This window comes from Cottoperca gobio, chromosome 3 (genome assembly GCF_900634415.1).
Source record: "Cottoperca gobio chromosome 3, fCotGob3.1, whole genome shotgun sequence".
Taxonomy (NCBI): domain Eukaryota; kingdom Metazoa; phylum Chordata; class Actinopteri; order Perciformes; family Bovichtidae; genus Cottoperca; species Cottoperca gobio.
In genome coordinates this window covers 14,263,038-14,284,958 of record NC_041357.1, presented here as the reverse complement: position 1 = coordinate 14,284,958, position 21,921 = coordinate 14,263,038, and the positions used below count along the sequence as shown (strand labels likewise).

Genomic DNA, 21,921 nt, shown 5'->3' with positions numbered 1-21,921 from the left:
ACTGGGGTCATGTGTGGGTGTTTGCACAAGCTCCAACTTGCCGGTATGTGTGTGTGTGTGTGTGTGTGTGTGTGTGTGTGTGTGTGTGTGTGTGTGTGTGCAGGGGGAGGCTGTGATGATCATGAGTGACAGTAACAACTGCTGGCTGTGAGACCTCCACAGGAGCCAGCTTCTTTATTAAGAGACGACTTGACTGATATGATAGTGTTGCGCTCTAGAGGCTAAAGCAGGTGTGAAGTGCAGCACAACACTACTGACTCAAAGTAATGGTCATGATTTGTTTGGATTGTGTGTGCGTGTGTACGTGCACATGTTTGTTCCAGTTCAATTACTTCCTGCAGTGAGGAGGAGGAGGAAGCCAAGAGAAGGAGTGTCAGTGCTGCAATACAGCCTCCTTCTTACAGAAGTATGGCTGGAATGCAGGTGCACACATGTATACAGTATATCTCAAAAGTGAGTACACCCTTTAGATTTTTGCAAATATTCTGTTATATCCTTTCAGGGGATAACATTATCCTACTGAAACTTTGATATAACTTAAAGTAGTCAGTGTGCTGCTTGAATAACAGTATAGATTTATTGTCCTTTGAAAATTACTCAGTACACAGCTGTTAATGTCTAAACAGCTGGCAACAAAAGTGAGTACACCCCATAGTGAACATGTCTAAATTGTGCCCAAAGTGTCAATATTTTGTGTGACCACCATTGTTATCTAGCACTGCTTTAACCCTCCTGGGCATGGAATTCACCAGAGCTGCACAGGTTGCTTCTGGAATCTTCTTCCACTCCTCCACGACGACATCACGGAGCGCACGGATGTTGGACACCTTGCACTCCTCCACCTTCCTCTTGAGGATGCCCCACATGTGCTCAATTGGGTTTAGGTCTGGAGACATACTTGGCCAGTCCATCACCTTAACCTTCAGCTTCTTCAGCAAGGCCGTTGTCATCTTGGAGGTGTGTTTAGGGTCATTATCATGTTGGAAAACTGCCCTATGGCCCAGTTTCCGAAGAGAGGGGATCATGCTCTGCTGCAGGATGTCACAGTATATATTGGAATTCATGTGTCCCTCAATGAAATGCAGCTCCCCAGTGCCGGCAGCACTCATGCAGCCCCAGACCATGATGCTGCCACCACCATGCTTGACTGTAGGCAAAACACATTTGTCTTGGTACTCCTCACCAGGGTGCCGCCACACACGCCGGACACCATCTGACCCAAACAGGTTTATTTTGGTCTCATCAGACCACAGGACATGGTTCCAGTAACTCATGTTCTTGGATTCATTGTCTTCAGCAAACTGTTTGCGGGCTTTCTTATGCATCGGTTTCAGAAGGGGCTTCTGTCTGGGGCGACGGCCATACAAACCGATTTGATGCAGTGTGCGGCGTATGGTCTGGGCACTGACAGGCTGACATCCCACTTCTGCAACCTCTGCAGCAATGCTGGAAGCACTCGCACGTCTATTTTTGGAAACCAACCTCTGGATATGACGCTGAGCACGTGGACTCAACTTCTTTGGTCGACCCTGGCGAGGCCTGTTCCGAGTGGAACCTGTCCTGGAAAACCGCTGTATGATCTTAGCCACTGTGCTGCAACTCATTTTCATGGTGTTGGCAATCTTCTTATAGCCAAGGCCATCTTTGTGAAGCGCAATAATCCTTTTTTTCAGCCGCTCAGAGAGTTCCTTGCCATGAGGTGCCATGTTGTCCAGCATTCAGAGAGAATTGTGCCCAAAACACCAAATTTAACAGCCCTGCTTATCATTTACACCTGAATCCTTGTAACACTAACGAGTCACATGACACCAGGGCGGGAAAACAACATCATTGGGCACAATTAGGACATGTTCACTATGGGGTGTACTCACTTTTGTTGCCAGCTGTTTAGACATTAACAGCTGTGTACTGAGTAATTTTCAAAGGACAATAAATCTATACTGTTATTCAAGCAGCACACTGACTACTTTAAGTTATATCAAAGTTTCAGTAGGATAATGTTATCCCCTGAAAGGATATAACAGAATATTTGTAAAAATCTAAAGGGTGTACTCACTTTTGAGATATACTGTATGTGAGTGGAACAAAAATAATGGAGCATCGGCCTGCACTATAAAATAATTGAACAATACATAGTCCCCAAATCACAATCTTTGGTCTCAGAGGGCTTTACAATGTGTGCAACATGCAACACTCTATATCATTAGACACTTGGTTTAGATATAAAGTAGTCTACAGCATGCTAGTTGGTCTGAGGCTGTGTTTGAGCTAAACACTCACATCAGCATGCTAACATGACATCAAGCATGTTGATGTTTAGCAATGTTTACCATGTTCACCGGGTTGGTTTGGAGTCTTAGCATGCTAGTATTGGCTACTTAGCACTAAACACAAGTACAGCTGAAGCTGATGGGAATGCATTAGCTTTGCAGGTATTGGGTGATATACCAAAGCAAAGGAAAAAAGGAAATTCTGACCAGATGATGGTGAAAGATGAAAAGTCAGGAGATCAAAGATTTTACAATTCAGCCTCCAGGGACCATGGATGTGTCGCGTGTACCACATTTCACAGCAATCCATCCAATCTTTAGAGATTTTCCATAAAGAACTACAAAGTCAACATTATGGTGTCACTACAGTCAGAGAATCACTTAAGTCGCTAGGATTCATCCTCTGGGCATCATGGATGTCTGAACAAAATTTCAGAGCATTTCATCCAATTATTGTTGATATTACTGGATATTTCTGAACCCCAAGTGATGGACTAAATAACATTGCTGTCCCTAGAATAAAATTTAAAAAAGTACCAGAGGAGCCATCCCTTTTCCAGGATTGACAGATGTGCAATGGTGTCATATGTGTCGAGAAATATCATCACTGTCCTTTGAAACTAGGTGTCAACTTTTCATGAGCTAAGAAGGAAAAAACGTATTGAGCCTGATGAGTATGATATTATTGTTAAAATAATAGGAACTGGGGAGTAACACTAAATACTCTTGTTCTATAACTCTGTGTGACCTTATATTGCTTTGTTAAATACAAGTGGCTCTACCTTTGTTATATTTCCAATAAAGTGTTGTATTCAACTATACTTGGAAAGCAATTTGTTATTTCTCGTAAATTTGCTTTTAGCATTAAATCAATCTCTGAAAAGGTTTTCTTGTAATGAAGTAACATGAAAAGAAAACGAACAGCTGAAACTGTACATCAAGTAAACCTCAGATTTGTACCTAAGTACAGGACTTGACTAAATGTTACTTTCCACCACTGGTATTTAGTCAGGCAGCGAGATAAACACAATTTTTTGTTATTATCTTTGTAACACTTTTGAAATCATTTGGAAAGTACAGTATTGAGAGCAACACGTCTGCATCTTCAGGAAGCGTCCCATGTGTTGAATTGCTGACGTGTATCACACTAAATGAATGATATTGGATACCACAACCAGGCCTCCCCTGGTTAATGTCTGTGCCCCGAGTCTGACCTTGGGCCCTCTCAAGGGATCAGTGCCATGTGTCCCCTCAGCTGTGGAGAATTAAAAGAGAGACAGAGCGGATGAGAGGAAAGAGAGAGAGCCTCTACTTGGCATGTATCTTATGTTCAAAGGGCTGATGCCCTTACAATAGGCACTTGATTGACATGTGTGTGTGCTGCGTATGTATATTCCTGGAGTTGGGATTGAATAGGTGGTGTGTTGGGGGTTGCAGTGGGTGTGATGTCTAATTTTGATCCCTTTGACTGGTAAGAGATGGGGGCATGGTGCCTTTATGTCTCTGGGATCAGCAGCGCTAAGTCTGAGCTTAAGAAGGGAGATCCGGTATAAGAGTGAAACTACAAAGGCTGTGTGCCTGAAATAGTGCAGAAGAGAGCAGGTGTATGAACACACATGTGTTGCTCATCTGATCCGTCATAAATTGCATACGTAAGATCAGACATAGGAAAAGATATCAAGGTTTAAAAATGAGTTCTGGTTTCAAAATCTGCTGGACAGTTTTGGCTCACAGCGCCCTCTGCTGCCAGAGAATTAGTACAACCCATTGGTCACTAAACATGCTGGACAGTAGACTTGTTTTGAGGTGTCTTCTTGATGCATGGGCACAGGATTTGAGGTTGTTCGGGCCAAGTATCTCTTATTATTATTATTATTATTATTATTATTATCTTGAATACATTTAAAATATATATATAATTGTTCTGCTATTGATCGTGGATTAGTTATATGTGGTTTGTTATTTGTCTGTTTAAAGTCTTAACGGGGCACTTCACAGATTTTACACATGAAGATCAATTTTCAACAACTCAGCATGTGGAAACATTTGCATAATGTTTCTGTAGCTCTGGAAGGAGATCCATAATTTAAAAAAACAAACCCCTGATCTCATGAGGGGTTATTTTGGCTTGGGTTTGGGGACATTTTAATGGAATTATTGGAAAGCCTGGATTACAAACAAGCTTTTACCAGGAACTGAAGATTTAAAAAAAAAAAGTAAATGAAATGAAAATGGTAGGATCCGACAGTTTCAACTGTGGTTTGACAGACGAGGGATTTTAAAGTCAGGACAATGCTACATCGATTTCGACATTTATTTTATATATATTTTTTAAATCCATCTCTCTTAGTTCCCCCGAGTGTAATAAAGTGCAACGCTAAATCAATTAACTTGATCACAACCAGTTCACGGTAGGAATAAATGGGCTTTGACACGAGACAGGTGTGAAAGTATTGAGAGATGGATTGATGCATTATTTGTAAGATTAAGAAAAAAAGAATAAAACCAGTATTATCCTTTAAACTTCCAAACATATAACATTACAAACGTGCAATAGCGAAAAGACCAGTCCATTAAAGACACAGGAGTCGTATCTGAGAAAGAGAAGAGCATTTTATTCAGCACTGTTTTTATTCCAATGTTTTCAAAGGAGAGAGCAAGGAGAAGATTGTTTGAGAATCAGTTGAAGGTGACAGGGGAAGCAATGAGGATAACATGTACAAGATTTTTTTTTTCATTTTTACATTTTTTCCAGCAACAAATGTTCAGAATTGGAAAGTTCATTCAGTAAAAACAGGTCACTGCTTGTATTTTCCGAAGGTGAGCATTTACCGCTACAGTACTATTGATCGGGGAAAAGCACCGCGACCGTACAGCTTTGACCATTTTTCTCGTCTCATACTAGTGTAGAGTTCTTACATCAGAAATCATCAATTTAAAAAGGAAAAAAAGCAAAGCAAACAATACAACTCACTTATTCTTCACTTTTGGCCCTGAATGCATATAATTTACAAGTCTTATTCTGAACAAGCCAACCTCCAACAAATACTGTTGTTTATACATGATTGTTGCATTTACTGTATTTTGCATGAGGCAAGATTTGAGATCCAAATTGTTTGGCCTGTACACTGCTGTATAACCAAATGACCAACATTTAGCTAAATCCTAGCATTATTCTTAGAGAGCTTTACAGTAGCAGTGTAACCAAATCTTAAATGAAAAAGAGAGTAAGGGAAAGTGGTGAGTCATCTAAGATGTGTCTAGAATGGCAAAGGCAGAAGAATGTACAAAATAAATGCCAGTAGCCAGCATTCATTTGTTTCAAGCACATTGTAAACCAACTATTTCAAGGAGAAGCTAGTAGGCTAGTTGTCTTACATTGAATCTCTATAAAGGAGCCTCCCAACCGAACAACGCTCATCATGTTGAGAAAAGGAAACACGGGAACAGAAGCAACGACAAACAAAGATGAAGCAAAGCACAATGTTTCTTTGCAGATCAGGAAGAGAAACGCTGAATGTGGGAGACAAACGGGCAGAAGTCCTATTTAGCCAGCTCCTGAGCGTGGCTTTTGTTCTGCTTCGTCCACTCTGGTGAACAAGGGGGCTTTACCTGCAAACCCCACAACACCAGCAGACTCCAGCAGAACCATGAGGTAGATCACTGGTCAAACTGACCACAAGAGAAAAAAAACCCTCCTAAAAGATGTCCATTGGGTGTAAAACTTGTAATTTCATAAAAGTACTGTTCTTTATTTCACGTCACGGCTTGAAGATTTTTTTTTTTTTAAAGGATGGAGGGAAAATAAGGAATTACCTTGCTCTCGAGTCTGTCATCGTTCTTTTTTCTCAGTATTGCCGTGGGACTCTCAATGTCTTTATTGCTACCAGAAGACTAGATAGCGAAACACTCAATGGAAATCTCCATGATTTCACACACGTTTGATCAATCAGATAGAAATATGACACCTGATTAAGTTTGATGAAAAAATGTTGGAGAATGTTTGATGTGACGTAAGGAAGGCACCTTTTCCAATAATAAATTCATTAATTTCCTAATGAAATGGTCACCTGTCTAGTGCAGTTTAACATGAATTGATTTTGTGAGCTATTCTGTGGCAAGATAGATATTCTGAAACTCTAAACTTCAGTGCAAACAAGGTTTTGCAAGTTTTTTCATATATCACAAATAAAGGAACTATAAAATAATAGAAACCTTGGAGGGTGGGGGAAACTATCTCAATCTCATGCATTTTAATATCACATCATACTGGGGGAGGAGTGGGGAGGGGAGGCGAAGGGTGGTGGGAGGGGGGTCCTCTGGCATTTGTTTGAGAATCGTTGAAAAAAGAGAAAAAGAAGAGCATGTTGTTTCTTATCAAAATAAATCTTTTTTTTTTCTTCTGTGATTAGCCAACTGCTTGAGTCCATTTACACTGTCCTCATTTTCCACCACAAACATCGGGGCTGTGCAAAAAAGTTCATGTATCTGGTCCAATCAGAGAAGGCGGTGGCTGTTACCACAGTGATGTCATCGGCAACCTCCCACCTGCCCTCTGGCTCACAGAGCGGGAATCTAGCCTAAAAATAAACAGAGAAAGCGGAAGCATTGATATTAAAAACTATAAACTAATATCTAACAGCAACAGTGGGATCTTATTATCTTTGACCTGGCACCCTGTGTAAAAGCTTTATAAATCATAACTTGTTACGATGTTATTAATTTATGGTAACCCATAAATGAATTAGCCTTAGTAATTGATTAATTTACCCTTAATAAAGCAGATATTTATAGACATAAACCCTTGGAAGTGGTACCATAACTTCTATTACGTGGCAGTAAAACTGCTGAAATAAACAACTTGCTGGGATTCGCGTCAGCTGGCTTACATTCAGAAACTACAGCATACCTGTGGTTACTTGCTGAGTTGACTGTAAGGAGACGAGTTGTTGGAAGAATCCACTTGTTGCGGCGTGCCGTTTTCCTGAAAAGCAAAAACAGCATCTCTCATTTCGAGCGTGATAATAACTATGTTCACTGTGTTTGCACTGAGATAATTGATCGTTTTAGAGGATGAATACTTCAAAAACAACTCAATGCTGTATGTGTATGAGATGATTTGTGTGGCATGGGCTGTTGTAATATCCTGAAAACAGTTTAATGGACACCAGGTATGACGCTGAATGTCTTGAATGCGGAGTTAAATGAGACAAAGATACAATAAACTTACAGGTGCTGCCTGCATGGGCGGATACTGAGGCATGTAAGCTCCTTGGACACCAGGGTTGGCTGACATATACTGCAAAATAAGAAAAAAATGAAATAAAATTATTGAATGGCATTACATTTGTCAGACCTGAAAGTGTTCACATGCATGTATCTTGTGCTAATCAACACGAAGAAGAATAAAAAACACAAGAAAAATGAAAACGGGATGAGAATGTACAACACAAAGAATTGCACTTCAACAGAGAGTAGTACATAGAGATAGTACATTGCAAGGTTAGGATACAATAACATGCCAGTGAGTAAAAGTGTGCTTTAAGTTGACTCTTAAAAAAAAGAAAATATGTAGTATGAGGAAGGGAATGTTCATAGTTTTGGGTCAGCAATAGAGAAGATCCTGTCCCATACATGTAGCATGTAGTCTTTATCCACTATGTCCTGCATATATAAGTGCCAAGCCCAAACACACAAATATTTCTTTAATCATGAATGTATCATTGCAAACAACTTTCTCTTCTGTCTTTTCATCTATTCAGAAGGTCCTATCAAATGATACTAAATAGTGCAGACCTTAAATCTTCATATAATGAGCAATAAAACGTGACATGGACTTCAGTAATCAGCCTTACTTAAATCATACAAAAGTATTTTCTCTTCAGGGAGACCAGTAAACCTGCCTGTTCATATAGCTATTGGTAATGTATCTTTTGGTTAAATTCTGCTTCACGTAAGGCTCTACACTGTTTTCATTATGTTTGTAAGTTAACAGAGCATCTTTCTTTGTACATCAAGATTTTTTTTTTGCTGAGTTTCATGAACATTAGTCTAATCTGTTTTGAAAAATAAAAAATACTACAAAGATTTCTCCTCACTAATCCAGAGGGGTTCATGCAAAATGTCACAGTAAAAGATCTTTCTATTGAGCCATTGTTCAGGCATATTCACGTCAGCGTACAATCGTAATACAGGTTGCATAAAACTAACATGTTGTCTTATTATTTGTGAGGATTTTGTATTTAATTATACTTTACAGGTTTAATTTGATCAATGCTGTGTGTGATTTTCCACTCACCGCTCCAGTGTTGCCCAGTGACAGCTGGCCCATCTGCTGAGTAATCATGGCTGAAGGGTGCAGTGACATGGAGGGATCCACAGAGGGAGACATCACAGCAGCCTGCGATACAAACCAGCTGAGTTGTTACCACATATCACATGATTCTGCAGACAAAATCAACTCATTCTGATAAAATACCTAATAAAATACTACATATAGGCTGCAACAACAATGCCAGGCAGTGTGTGTTGAGTATAAATATAGCACGAGTTACTGTTTAAAAACCTAGACTGACCAGAAAGATTAGCTGGGTAAAACAAAAAGATATATTTCAGCTTTATAAGCTTGACAACATGTAAAATAACACATTTACAGCAACAACTCTGTTGTACTATGTTACTCTGAGGTAACCATGAAGCATGCTGTGCTCCTGGGTAACCGGATGGAAATATGTAAAATGTGTGACGTAGCCAGCGCGAGTCTGTTTTCAGATGTGGTATATTCCTTTAAACATGACGCCTTGTGGGAATAGTCTGTAAAAAGTGGGGGAGGGGCAGATCAGCAGAGACACTTGTTCCACTGGAAACCATCTGTTGGAAGAGTCAAAGAGTCACAAGACTGTCTCTGCTCCAGGCATTTCCTGCTGGATCCAGAGAGGGGGTGGGGGGGGGGGGGCATGGTGGAATTTCTTTTTAGTTGTTCCCATTCTCTTTCATACTCACTCCAACACACATATACAAACTTACAAAGTGTAAACAGACAGTGGCTATTACCCAGAACTTGTATCAGCTCTGTCCTTTTCCTACACTTGGGGAAGTTTTAGACGTTGTTGGTTTGATTGTGTCAGCAGAACGGGCAGATTAAAGTAACACTCAGAGCTGTAGCGGCGCCACACACCCATTTCCTGTACATAGAACAGGAGGTGGACTACGAGTCTATGAGAAGAAAAAAAGAGGCAAATGCCGTTGTTCCCTTACCGGGTGTTGCATGATATATGGTTGATGTGCCACCCAAGAATGACTCTGTACCTAGTGGGTCAGACAGGAAGGGAGGGGCAGAAGGAGAGACAGATGGATAGAGAGAGTTATTGACGTGTCTGGAATGAAACTTTTATGTTACAAACTAACTATTTAGAAAACGGTCTAAAAGATACATTTGGACTGCAACAGCGTACACTGTATCCATCCACCCAGCCACTATTTCTGCTTAGGGATCTTAATTAACCATGACGGTCACAAAAATATCCAAAGCATTCAGCTTTTGGTTAAAGCTCCAAACTCCTCCATCGTCACGGTTGAGATGTGGTGAAACTCTCCCTTTCTGCCAGTGGATGAGAGGGTTGCTTGAATATGACTGCTCCTTTGTTAGATGTCAATACTAATTATGGATTGGTAAGAAAAACCTCCTCGTTCAAACACAAGACAGTTCATACAGTAAGAGTTCTTAGTACCAGGTCGCTGATCGACTTTGCAGGCGTTTCATCAAAAGTAAGGTCATTTCAAACTCCACAAAGTGAATGTCTGAGCTCATTACTTAGAGCTTATTACTAAGTCTGCAAATGACGGGAATGTCTACCAGGCAGACCTGACAGACCCAAACAGGTTGTGGGTTTATCTGTAGAACATCTGGTAGAGGGCTATATTCAAAACTAGGCCCCCTTCGGATTCAATTTCAATTTCAACTCAGTTTCAACCAACACATCTTGTTTCTGATGCACAGAAAGTAATGAATTAAAACTTGTGAGTGAAATATTACAAAACAGTGAACAAGAACCCAATTCAGAGAAAGTGTCACTCAGAGGAGATGTACCTGCTGCAAGAGGAGGGTTTGTTTTCACTACTTCACTCCTGTGAACCCCTAAGCTTACCGTCATATTACATGAAACACTAAACAATTCAAACGACCATCCACTGCCACAGTTTACAGTGGCCCGGGGCAGCTTTACCACCTATTCTTACATCTAAAGCACCTGTATAAGAGAGAGAGAGAGAGAGAGAGAGAGAGAGAGAGAGAGAGAGAGAGAGAGAGAGAGAGAGAGAGAGAGAGAGAGAGAGAGAGAGACAGAGAGAGAGAGAGACAAGCAGACAGACAGACAGAGAGAGAGCAACAGAGAAAGACAAAGAGAGACAAAGAGAGAGAGACAAAGAGAGAGTGAGAGAGAGAGAGAGAGTTAGAAAGAGACAGATAGACAGAGACAGACAGACAGACAGACAGACAGAGAGAGACACAGAGAGAGACACAGAGAGAGAGAGAGAGAGAAAGAGAGAGAGAGAGAGAGACAAGCAGACAGACAGACAGAGACACAGAGAGAGAGAGAGAGAGAGAGAGAGAGAGAGAGAGAGACAGACAGACAGACAGAGAGAGACACAGAGAGAGAAAGAGAGAGAGAGAGAGACAAGCAGACAGACAGACAGAGACACAGAGAGAGAGAGCGAGAGAGAGAGAGAGAGAGACAGACAGACAGACAGAGAGAGACACAGAGAGAGAGAGAGAGAGAGAGAGAGAGAGAGAGAGAGAGAGAGAGAGAAAGGTTATTTGGGATCTTCGGCAGTACCTGGTGGTAAGCAGAGACTGGAGACATGTAGGGAGACATCGCAGGCTGCACAGTCATTATCCTGTTGCTCACTGGATATGGAGAAGGATAATACCTAGAAAATAGACAGTATTTTAAAAATAAAGCTCAAGAATTACGTCTTTAATTAAAAGTTAAATGGTGTCATGACCTGCTACAACCTGCAGTGTTACTTACCCATTCTGTATAGCTGCTGAGGAGGGGTCATAGGTAAGAGTCATTGCACCCTAAGGCGAGAAAATAGAAGTTACATATTTCTTACAAATGTATCATAACAAGTAGCATTTGATCACCTTATCAGTTATTGTGGGTTCGAATGGGAATAAGTTTAGAAAATGGCTCGACAAAACATACTTTGGTGTACAGATGATCAAAAACAAGTACCAGAACTGTGATCACTTTTAACTTAACATTTTGGTGTGTTGTATATTTGTATATTGTCACTTGTAATGGTTCTGTTTTGTCACCTGCCGAGGGACCACAGATGTAAATGATCATTTTGTTCATATCTTGAGTTTTTATACTGATGTTCATGAATGTGCTCTCTGGGACTAGTTGTCATTTTGATGTGTTTAATTTGATATCCTAATAAAAAAAAGTTAAGATGTACTATTTACACTGATTTCTCAATAACAACTTAACTCATCAATGCATTCTCATCACACAGAGGTTACAGTACATGTAAGATGATAGCAGATACATACTAGTCTGAGATCCCCTGTCTGTCCATTTGGGACAAAACCGCTGTGAGCATGTTTCTTCCTTTGACTGTCAGCAAACTTACACAGCAAAGGCTGAGAGGGACCTGGGGGCAAAGCACGAAAAAAAGCAAAAACATATTAACACTCACTCAGCAATCAATCACCAGCGCCTCCCCCTTTTTTATCGGAGGGAGAGTGAACAGAAAAAGGAAATTCTTTCCTACCCAGAGCTCCAGAAGCGATCTTGATAAACTTCCCATTGAAGTGGGAGATGACGGCATTACACTGCTCTGTTGTGTCCATCCTGACAGGGAAGAAGATAAAACAATGACTCACCATCAAACCACACAGGGACAATCTACAGTAAAGCACAACGTGTTATTGTAAGGCATGATGCAAATTGGGATAAGTTGAGCATAATTGTTCCTCCGCATTTTAATGTCAGTTCACATTCAGTTATGAACGACAAACCATAGTGGACTCGGGCTGTTACACAAATAGGATTGGCTTCATGTATATGAATGGGAGCAGGAGCTAATAATCTCACCGTGGGTTCATTTAGCTACCTTTCAAAACAATAGCAGGTTTGTCAAATGCATTAAAATGTAAGGTTCAGTTTGACTGACAAGCTCAAAGATGCACGTGTGAACGTAGCCTTGGTTTCTCTAAATTGCAATAAAACTCAACCTACAGTGATATATTGTGTTATTATATAATGTCATAAAAATAAAGAATGTTTCGCAAATGTTCAGACCATGGTATTTTTAACAGAACTACATTTGACCAATTATTGTGCATGAACAGTAGCTACACAGCGCCATTGCAGCACTAGATAAAATAATATCACAAGTTTTTGATCAACGCTGAAAGTTTATTCTACAATTACTTTAAAGATGATTCAACAGAGAAAGAATTAAATGAAAATGCTCCTCTTTGTCAATCTTTTGTGACCAACCTGGCGAAGCCCACGCCTCGGCTGTTGCCGCTGTAGTCTCGTAGGATCCGTGTGGACACGACCTGGCCGAAGGGCTGCAGCATGTTCTCCAACTCTTTCTCATCCACAGAGAAGGGCAAGTTGGAAATGTACAGATTTGTGGGGTCCTGCTCCTGTTGCTGTTCACAGAAAAGGATTAGGAAAATAAGAAGTACATTGAATGTCATGTGTTTTTTAGTATATTTGGCATCTGAGGGAGCCACATGCTAAAATACAAGAATCATTTCTCATAATTCAGGCACATTGCATTACACCAGAGATAAAGGCAGTGCTGCGCTGTTTCTTCACTGACTAATAAAAAATATATTTCTCTCTGCTATGAAACTTGTCTGTGTGGATCAGGGTTTGAGACTAAAGAATGATTAAATCATAAAAAGACATTTATTTAAACAAACATTAATATGCTTTCCTGCACGCACGCACACAAACACACACACTTCATCAGTACTGAGCAGCAGCTCAGCGCCTCTGCGGTCTTCCCTAGAAACAGCAGGAGACCAGCGTAGCCTAGCTACCACAACACACAAACTGTGTTCTGCCGTGTTTGTTCCACACAGAGCAGCTACATGCATGTCCCCAGAGAGAGCAACCCTTCATCAATGAACTCTCAACCATGCATTTAAGCACAGCAACACAGGCTGGGCTGGGAAAAGGAAAGGAATGAAAGGAATTAAACGATCCAATTTCCGCTGCTCTCAACTACGAGACAAACCACATATGTGATGCAGAAACACCCTGTTTGGCATCTAAAAATATTTTTGAAAAATGAAAAATTGGTTACTTTGAATTAGTCACAGAGGATCAAGAATGGCTCAAAGCAGCAGTACTGTTGCTATAGTGCTTCACTGCAGAAATGCCTACATCAGCATGCATGAGTGATAATTGTAATAACTCAGTGACATCGTAATAATACTGGTAAAAAAAAGAAATCAGTACAATCTCTTTAGCACAACCTAAGCAGGATGGTGTGTTAGTGTGTGGGCTAGTGGTCCTGTGTGTAACGTGTCACACTGACTGACAGGTTATTTGGCAGAGAGGGATGTGACATCTGGTTTCTACAGTGAAAGTAAATGGGGTCACGGGAAGAACAGCTTGTCAGCTGAGGTCATGTGACCGGTCTAATGTCAGTCTCCAACAAACACCGGACACATGCGCGCATTAAAGAAGCACAGCCCCACAGAGATGTTCACAAGCAAGACAAATATGCACACGCACACGCACCAAACTCACCTTGGCCATCTGGGCCTGTATGCCGCTGGTTTTCAGAGCATGTACTGCCTTTAAAGCAGCCCCCGGGCTGTCAAAGTCCACAAAGCCGTAACCTGTAGTTGGTAGAACAGTATTTATATGAGCATAAATAATAAGAACAACCATCTATTGTGCATTTTGTACTGTCACTGTTACTGAGGGATGTGTCATATATATTTGTTGTTCAGTATTGTGAATATATCAAAATATGTTTTCCATCATCAGTCATGACAGACACTTTTGTTCTATATATTTACACCATAATTCTCTTTTTAAAGAGTGATTTCTTATTTCTTATTTTTAAGAAATAGTACAACATTTTGGGAAATTATTCACTGTCTTTCCAAGAGTTATATGAAAGATATTGATACCACTCCTGCAGTAAATACTGTATGTAGCTGAAGCCAGCAGCCGCTTAGCGTAGTTTAGCATAAAGATACTTTGGCCAAAGGTTAAAATAAAGCTAAAGCTCACTAATTAACCAGCAATATATTGTTTGTTTAATCCGTAACTTTTTGGTTTTAAGGGAGACTCTGGGCGCAGCAACTTCCTGGAAACGTTTAACTATTTCTTTAAGGATCAAACCAGCGTCTATGTTTAACCAGATTTATGACATAAAACACATACTGTTCCTTTTAAACATTTTCCAAAGCATACCATGGTGTTTCTGATTTTTTTATGTCTTTTCCCTTGACCCAGTTACTCAATGTTTTCCATTCAGTTCCATAAAGTGTGAAAATCTGTTTGTAGAGACTCTAAATCTGCTTGTGTTCGGTAATCCATCATAATCTGCTTTTGAAAAAAATAAAAGCAGACACATTCATAGTTCATGATCGAGGTGATGGACTACCAAACCTAAGCAAAGTATCAAGTTACTTTCATACACTATGGAGAAGAATGAAAACCAGGAGCTGCCTGGAAGGCATGGAAACTCATTCAGAAATGTAAAAAATGACACTGTATGTTTCCACATCTTACAAGTGTGCTGTCATATAAGTATATAGAATAATGCAACATACAAAAACACTGGTGTAATACTTTATGAACATCACCTTATAAAAACACCTTTTACGTTGAGGGCCCAATTAATCAGATACAGATAAAGAGATATGTTCCAGCACTGGAAGAGGACTGAAGTTATATTATGATGATTATTATAAGTGATGACGAGTGGAAATATCATTACTGACCTTTACATTTGTTGGTTGTCTTGTCCAGGATTGCCTTTGCTGACTGAATCTTGCCATACCTGTGCACCCATCAAAATGTAAGTTACATAAAAAAAACTCTCTTTGAAATCAAATGAATCAAGCAGTGAGACATTATGTATTGTGAATGTGTCATTTCTGTGTATCCATTTCCAGATGGCTTTGAAGCGAGAGTACCTTCACTCGCCATGACAGTTTAATGAGATCAAAAATATAACGTAAAAAAAAAGAACAATTTATTAAAACAATACAATCTGGTCATATTTCAGAGGCCCATACTGTACATCGCCACGCTCTCCTACATGTTTTCAAACACTAAGCAATGTAAACATTTCAGGCTTTGTTCCATCTCTGACTTTATACTCGAGTTGAACTGTGGCACAAGCTGTGAGCTACTATCTGAGCGCACACAACATACAAACTGAATGCCTAGCTTACATCACCATTCAGACCTTGTTGCTATGAAAAGCGCTTTCATTTCTGCTTTGTGCTGGCAAACACCATTGGGAACATGAACAAAACACAAGCAAACAGGACACAAACAGCTGCTGCTGCTGCTGGTTACATGGGTGAATGCCTCTCTCCATATGCTTGTGATTCAGAGGGAAAGACAGGAGACAAAACTCCACTAATTATGGCATCCACCACACTCACTACTCAGACTGAGACCTATAGTATCAAGTATCGAACATGTTCACTGGTTTACATGACTCGGTTTTTTTCTCCTTTTTTTAGAAAACAATCATTTTTACAGTCCGCTTCACATACCACAGTTGAGCTAAGACTTTTCCATGTGTATGTTTAAAGAGGTATGATGGAGGGAGCATTTTATGTGTCAGAGGACATTATGGTTAAAGCAGTGTGTGTTTTTGAATGCCAACATAGATAGAATTTCAATTGAATTTATTTATCTATAGCCATTTATATGCACAATATTTTGTATTATTTAGTACATTTTCTCATAAATCTCTTCTTAAGAAGGAGGAAACATATCAGAAACCACATTAAAACCCTTTTTGTGAGTTACTAAAATCATGGTTGAAAAATGTGTTGAAAATAATTTCCATAATATTCCTTTGTATAAAGAATTCAGTTAGAAACAGTACAGGGTGTGCCTGAGGTCAGGGAGAGACCTCCATCAATTCAGACTGGAATGATATTGGTATGTGATATCTTCAGCCTGCTTTTGGCTCCATTTTTACAGAAAAAAAAAATATCAATTACAAAACACTGGTGTACACACACATTGCTCATATTGTACATGTGTGTGTACTCACTGGTGACAGAGTTTGACCAGGTCCAGGTCTGTAGTAGCAGGAGGCAGGCCACGGATGTACAGGTTGGTTTTGCTGAGCTGCTCCAGGCCTGTGCTGCTGCTGTTGCTGCTGCTGCTGGGACTGGACGGAGTCATGGGGTAGGACTGCACACAGGAAACCAACTGTTAGGAAGTGTATGGGAGCTAGATAATCTAATTTAAACCCAGGTCAACAGTGATCACAAGAACATCTCATCATCTTAGTGAAACCAAAATGCAGGAACACACAGAGGGCACGACTGGATTGTATTATTTCATGAGCATGCTGCATTAAAAGGTTCCCCCCATGCACTATTCTTAAGATGATAAGAACTGCTCATCAATGATCCACATATCCGGCAATACATCTCAGGTTCTTCTACATTGTGACACACCTGAGATAACATCCGGGTCCAGTGGTGGAAATACATTTACTACAGTACTGTAATAAGTGCTATTCTTGGGTATTTTATATTTTTCTGCTACTTCAAACCTCTACTCCACTACATTTCAGAGGGAAATATTGTAGTTTTTACAAATTTTACATGTACTTAAAATGAGCTACACATTGAAAAAAGACAACATTATGTATAATAGTAAAATATTATCAATAATATGGAGCGTTTCTTCATTATAAATGCTTTTACTTTTGATACTTTGAGTACGCTTTCTGGATAATGCTTTCTTAAGTAACATTTTAAAAAGTAGGACTTTTAATTGTAATATATAGTATATATAGACTATAGTCATTCTAAAGCTTCACTGTCAGGGTCTGAGTGGCAGGTAGGTTTGAAATTTAAGCTCCCGGTTGTTGTAAAAAGGTGATTCTGTCCACCAGTATACCACCGAGTACAGTAAAAAAACAAACTATTCTTGTATGTGGGCAATTATGAATCACAATGCGATTAAATCTGTGTTCACGTCTTACATCCCGCTGTAGTGTTTAGCACAAACCTACAGTTTTCTTCATACTTGGGAGCCAAACCATGCAGCTCTGCCCTGCAAAGCATTTCCTTACCCTTACTCATTCATTAAAATAGCTCCCAGCCACTCCAAACCCTCTCCAGATCAGATCAAAGACAAAGCATGGCAGAATTGCACCATCTGTCCATAACCAAAGGACAATCCCCTCCAAGAGCCAAAGCCATGGATGGATTCAACTACAGCCATGCCAACAAGAACCAGTGAGATATTCTTCCACGGTCATGTGATGGCTAAATGTTCATGGCAGCATCTTTTATAGATGAAGTATTGATCGCTGTGGCAGGAACATCTGTTAGGCCTGTTGTGTCTTCAAGTAGAGGCCTCACATTTCTCTGGGTGTGCAAGTACCATGCTAACTCTGTTTGAGACCATCAAGGGTTCACATCAGTCCTCCGAGACAGTACGCCTACTCCATTAGAGGGCAGCTACGGTGGTACATTTCACAGAGGCATCATCACACCTTATAGCAGACTAAACCTGTCTTACGCCTACACTGAAAACTCATTCACCGCCTCCCTGCAGGGTTTTATATGTGGCCGGTTTCAGATTACTGCCCTCAAAGTCATATTCGGTGCTTTCTGATGAATAAATATTACAGTTTCATCTGAAAGGTGGATATTTGGGATCGTATATAGGCTGCAGGCTCAATCCACTTCAGCTGACACAAGACTCACATTTCCATCATCAGAGGTTAGAATAGCAGCTGCTTCTCACCTCTGTGCCTGCTTGCTTTCTATTCCCATCTTCCATCTAAATCGAAAGGTGTGATGGGAAAGCAAAGGGGCACGGCCTTCAATTACCTTTTCGTTCACCTGAGAGGTCAAAATGACGGATGCAGGCAGCACAGTTCACCCCAGCACACTGACATACATTACATTACAATCTCCCTCTCTCACTGGATTCACCCAGAATGCATTAATATATAAAATGGACTACAATAACCGTCATGCATATTGCCCAGAGGGGGGCGAGTGACTGGGCAAACAAGGTTATATGGACACAATAATTAAAGTCTCGGTTGTAGAGCTATAGATGGGGTCAGCAGCTGGTTTTATCTCTCCGTGTAGCCTATCATAGGATCAGCTTCCCGATGGACAAGTCTATATTTTTTCACTATGGAATATAATTCATTCGGTATTAAAGATTAAAGATAAAGATGAGATACAAACGCATATGTGCCATATGAAAAGACAGAAAGGCTTTCCAATGTCATTTGAGGCTGCTATTATTCAGCCTGTTTATTCAAATGCTGTGGGGGGAGAGTGTAGGGGGGGGGGGGGGGGGGGTGTAGGGGAGGCAGAAAATAATATTAATAATAATGAAATAAAACAACGTGAGGGTTTTTGGCCTACCTGTTTACGAGTGGCTGTCTTCAGCGGGTTGCCTGTGTTTGCAAAGATCATCCTGGAGGTTACAGATAGGATATTTTATTTCCCAAGAAAGAAAACCGCAACGAGGAGCCACTAGAGACGGAATCCGAGCGGTGTACGAAGCCTATGAAATAGCCGGTCGGTTTAAAACATCCGCATACTGAACTGGCTGGTTAAGAGTAAAAAAAAAAGCCTCGGTCCTGCATAGGTATACTGACACATCTATACAGTCAGATGCACACCAGGCGATGGACCAACCCTTCGGTCCGGTTCATTGATCTACGACGTCCTGCTGCAGACCGCTCGGCAGTCCCACCTACTATAGACCAAACCATCTCCGCCTCTGCAGGGTGTTTGACATCAAATAAACTGCGTGGCCGCCTCTTACAAACTCGCACTGGCGGTTTGTTTTTTGTGACAAAGGCACGACCAGACGTCTGGTGTCTGAGGCTTAATTTATAATCGCATACAAAGTGCTTTTGGGTTTGATTTGTAGGCGCACAATCATTTGGGCTGAACACTCGTCGCCTTTCATGTTGTTGTCGTCCGCACATACCAAGCATTCTTCACCCCCTCCTCCTCCAACCACACACACACACACACACACGCACACACACACACACACACGCACGCACGCACGCACACACACACACACACACACACACACACACACACACACACACACACACACACACACACACTCTCTTCCTCTTCCTACCCTTCCCCCCATTCAACACACTACATGTCAGAGAATCAGGATGCAATGAAATATAAGCAGGGACTGGCCTGGGCTGGAGGTCACACTCTCCCTATATAATCCCAACTGTGGGAGAGAGTGAATTAATAGACAATAATAAAGAACAATACTTCAAAAAACTGTTACTTCTATCTTTAATACAATTTACTGAAATGTGATAGAAAGGTTTAATGGTGAATAAGAAACATATTGACTCCTTTGTGAACTTATAAATCAAGAGAACCATTAATATTTTCGCTTTTGAGTGCATTCACAAGATTGATTTGCTTATATGCCGTTTGTTAAAGTGTTTACTAAGCATTTTCACAAACACAAATAACTCACACCACTGACTGATGAAAAAAAAAGAGGAACTATAGCTTAATAGCTTCTGGTCAAATATTTCTGGTGCTTTTTAGAAGTGGTTTGCTGTGAAATACGCTGGTCATCTTTCTACATGTATGATCTCCTGCGTTTGACCTCTAAGACCTCTTTAGGTTTATCAGACACGGGCTTAAATAAAGCTTTTGGTTGTTGCACCCAGATGGAGGAACAGCCCCCTTCATTAGAGCAGGTCCACCCCCTCAATAGAATCAATCAGAGAACATTACAAACCAGCTCCATTCTTCATCCACAGCCTGTGTGCAAGTTTGAGTTTTTAGGTCTTTTGCTTGATCATTCTTATTATGAGTTGAGCACTGAAGACACTGAGGTCGTGTCTTCTTGTTCTTTTCTGGGATTTGTGGATTGTTTTAGCAAACTGGAGGGAGTTAGTGTTCTTCAAGCCTTGATATGCTTACATTTGAATACATAAAAAACAAAAAACAACATTTGGCCAACACAAAATAAGGTTAATCTTGATAACGACATGATAATATAACCGTGTTTTGACCGTTTCCTCTTTTTTGATACATTTTACGAAATGTATCAAACATCAGCATAAGAGATACATACAAGCGTTTCATAAATAAAACATAGTCTGAAGTATGAAACGTTTTATGATGTAAGAATCTGATCAAAATGTGATACAAACTTTCAGTACTTGACAGTGTTCAATACTTAATGCTTCAGACACGTTTCAGTTAGTATTGAGTTTACACAGTCCTATAAGGATCCTGTATCTCTCCACTAGACATTTATTTACTGTAGACATTGATTTGAATCAGCATTTAAATTGATGGTCTTAGTATTTCTAAAATCCTGGCTTTGGCCCTGATTGTATGAATCTGTTGTAAAGATATCTGTCTTTCTTTTTTAAAGTATTGAGTAGGTGAACTTACTTTATTCTTCGCAGGATAAGTTACTATTCAGAAACACAACAATATTATACAATACATTAAAAATACTTTGTCATACAACGCATTAACCCTATGCGTTAACCACATAATCACTGAGCCACCTTACACATGCAGTGCAACCACACTTTGTCCAAACACACGGCTCTTTATTCTAAAAGATCACAACATTTACAAACATACCAAATATGTTGCCTTGTGGGAAATGTGTCTAAATTGATATACAGGTCATGTAGAATATCTCCATTTAATGAAATGGTGCAGAATATAAAAAACATGGACTCTTGAGTTTGACTATTTCTCTTTCTCTTTCTCTATAAAACATAATAAAGCTTCAATGTAGAGCTGGAGCAAGCTGATACAGAAAAAGTATCTGATACTGTCAGACAGTGCGAAATAAGATGTTTCCAACCTTAAATATACTCAAAAGAAAAACTGAACTTCAATCGTCCTTGTTTGCCTTCATTATTATTATTATTATTATTATTATTATTATTATTATTATTATTATTATTATTATTATTATTATTATTATTATTATTATTATTATTATTTTATTAAAAAGTCCACAGTATCTTCGGTATAAGTATTTTGGGGTCATTTTGACCTTTCTTTTAAAATGGACAGTACAGAGATGACAGGAAAGGACAGAGGGGATTGATGTGCAACAAAGGTAACCAGACAGAATCAAACCACAGACTTTGCATCTCACTATATAGCATGCTTTTTAACCACTATAAACGTTTTTATATGTTCATTCAGACAGATAAAGTGGACGGATTGGTAGGTATGTACTACAGGCACATGTGCGCCCCCAGAGATCTTGAATTTAACTGTCTAGGTACACATTTTCCTTTCACTTTTATCTAATTAAACCTATTATATATTCACATAAGAACACTTAAGCAGTGCTTGCCACTAGCAGCCATCCTGCTGTAGATTTATAAAGCGAAGCTAAATCCAAATCCC

The 21,921-nt window shown here is 39.9% G+C and overlaps 1 protein-coding gene across 1 annotated transcript; it reads right to left on the bottom strand.

Moving 5' to 3' along the window:
• Positions 1–4,865: 4,865 nt before the first annotated feature.
• On the bottom strand, positions 4,866–19,303 carry rbms1a (RNA binding motif, single stranded interacting protein 1a). The gene is made up of 14 exons (XM_029425809.1): positions 18,904–19,303; positions 16,551–16,693; positions 15,256–15,314; positions 14,048–14,139; positions 12,779–12,936; positions 12,048–12,127; positions 11,827–11,927; positions 11,300–11,349; positions 11,105–11,198; positions 9,528–9,578; positions 8,569–8,670; positions 7,501–7,569; positions 7,180–7,254; positions 4,866–6,850 (listed from the first exon to the last, which is right to left on the bottom strand). Exons 1-13 carry the CDS (start codon positions 18,952–18,954, stop codon positions 7,186–7,188), a joined length of 1,119 nt encoding a protein of 372 aa, XP_029281669.1. The 5' UTR covers positions 18,955–19,303; the 3' UTR covers positions 4,866–6,850; positions 7,180–7,185.
• Positions 19,304–21,921: the final 2,618 nt, after the last annotated feature.

Bases quoted from the DNA above. Each gene is read 5' to 3' on its own strand.
- rbms1a (XM_029425809.1), bottom strand. From the start codon at position 18,954: ATGATCTTTGCAAACACAGGCAACCCGCTGAAGACAGCCACTCGTAAA. The intron at 15,315-16,550 runs GTGAGTACACAC...ATGGGTGCACAG, and splicing joins CTGGTCAAACTCTGTCACCA to GTATGGCAAGATTCAGTCAG. The intron at 7,255-7,500 runs GTAAGTTTATTG...TTTGCTTTTCAG, and splicing joins CGCCCATGCAGGCAGCACCT to GAAAACGGCACGCCGCAACA.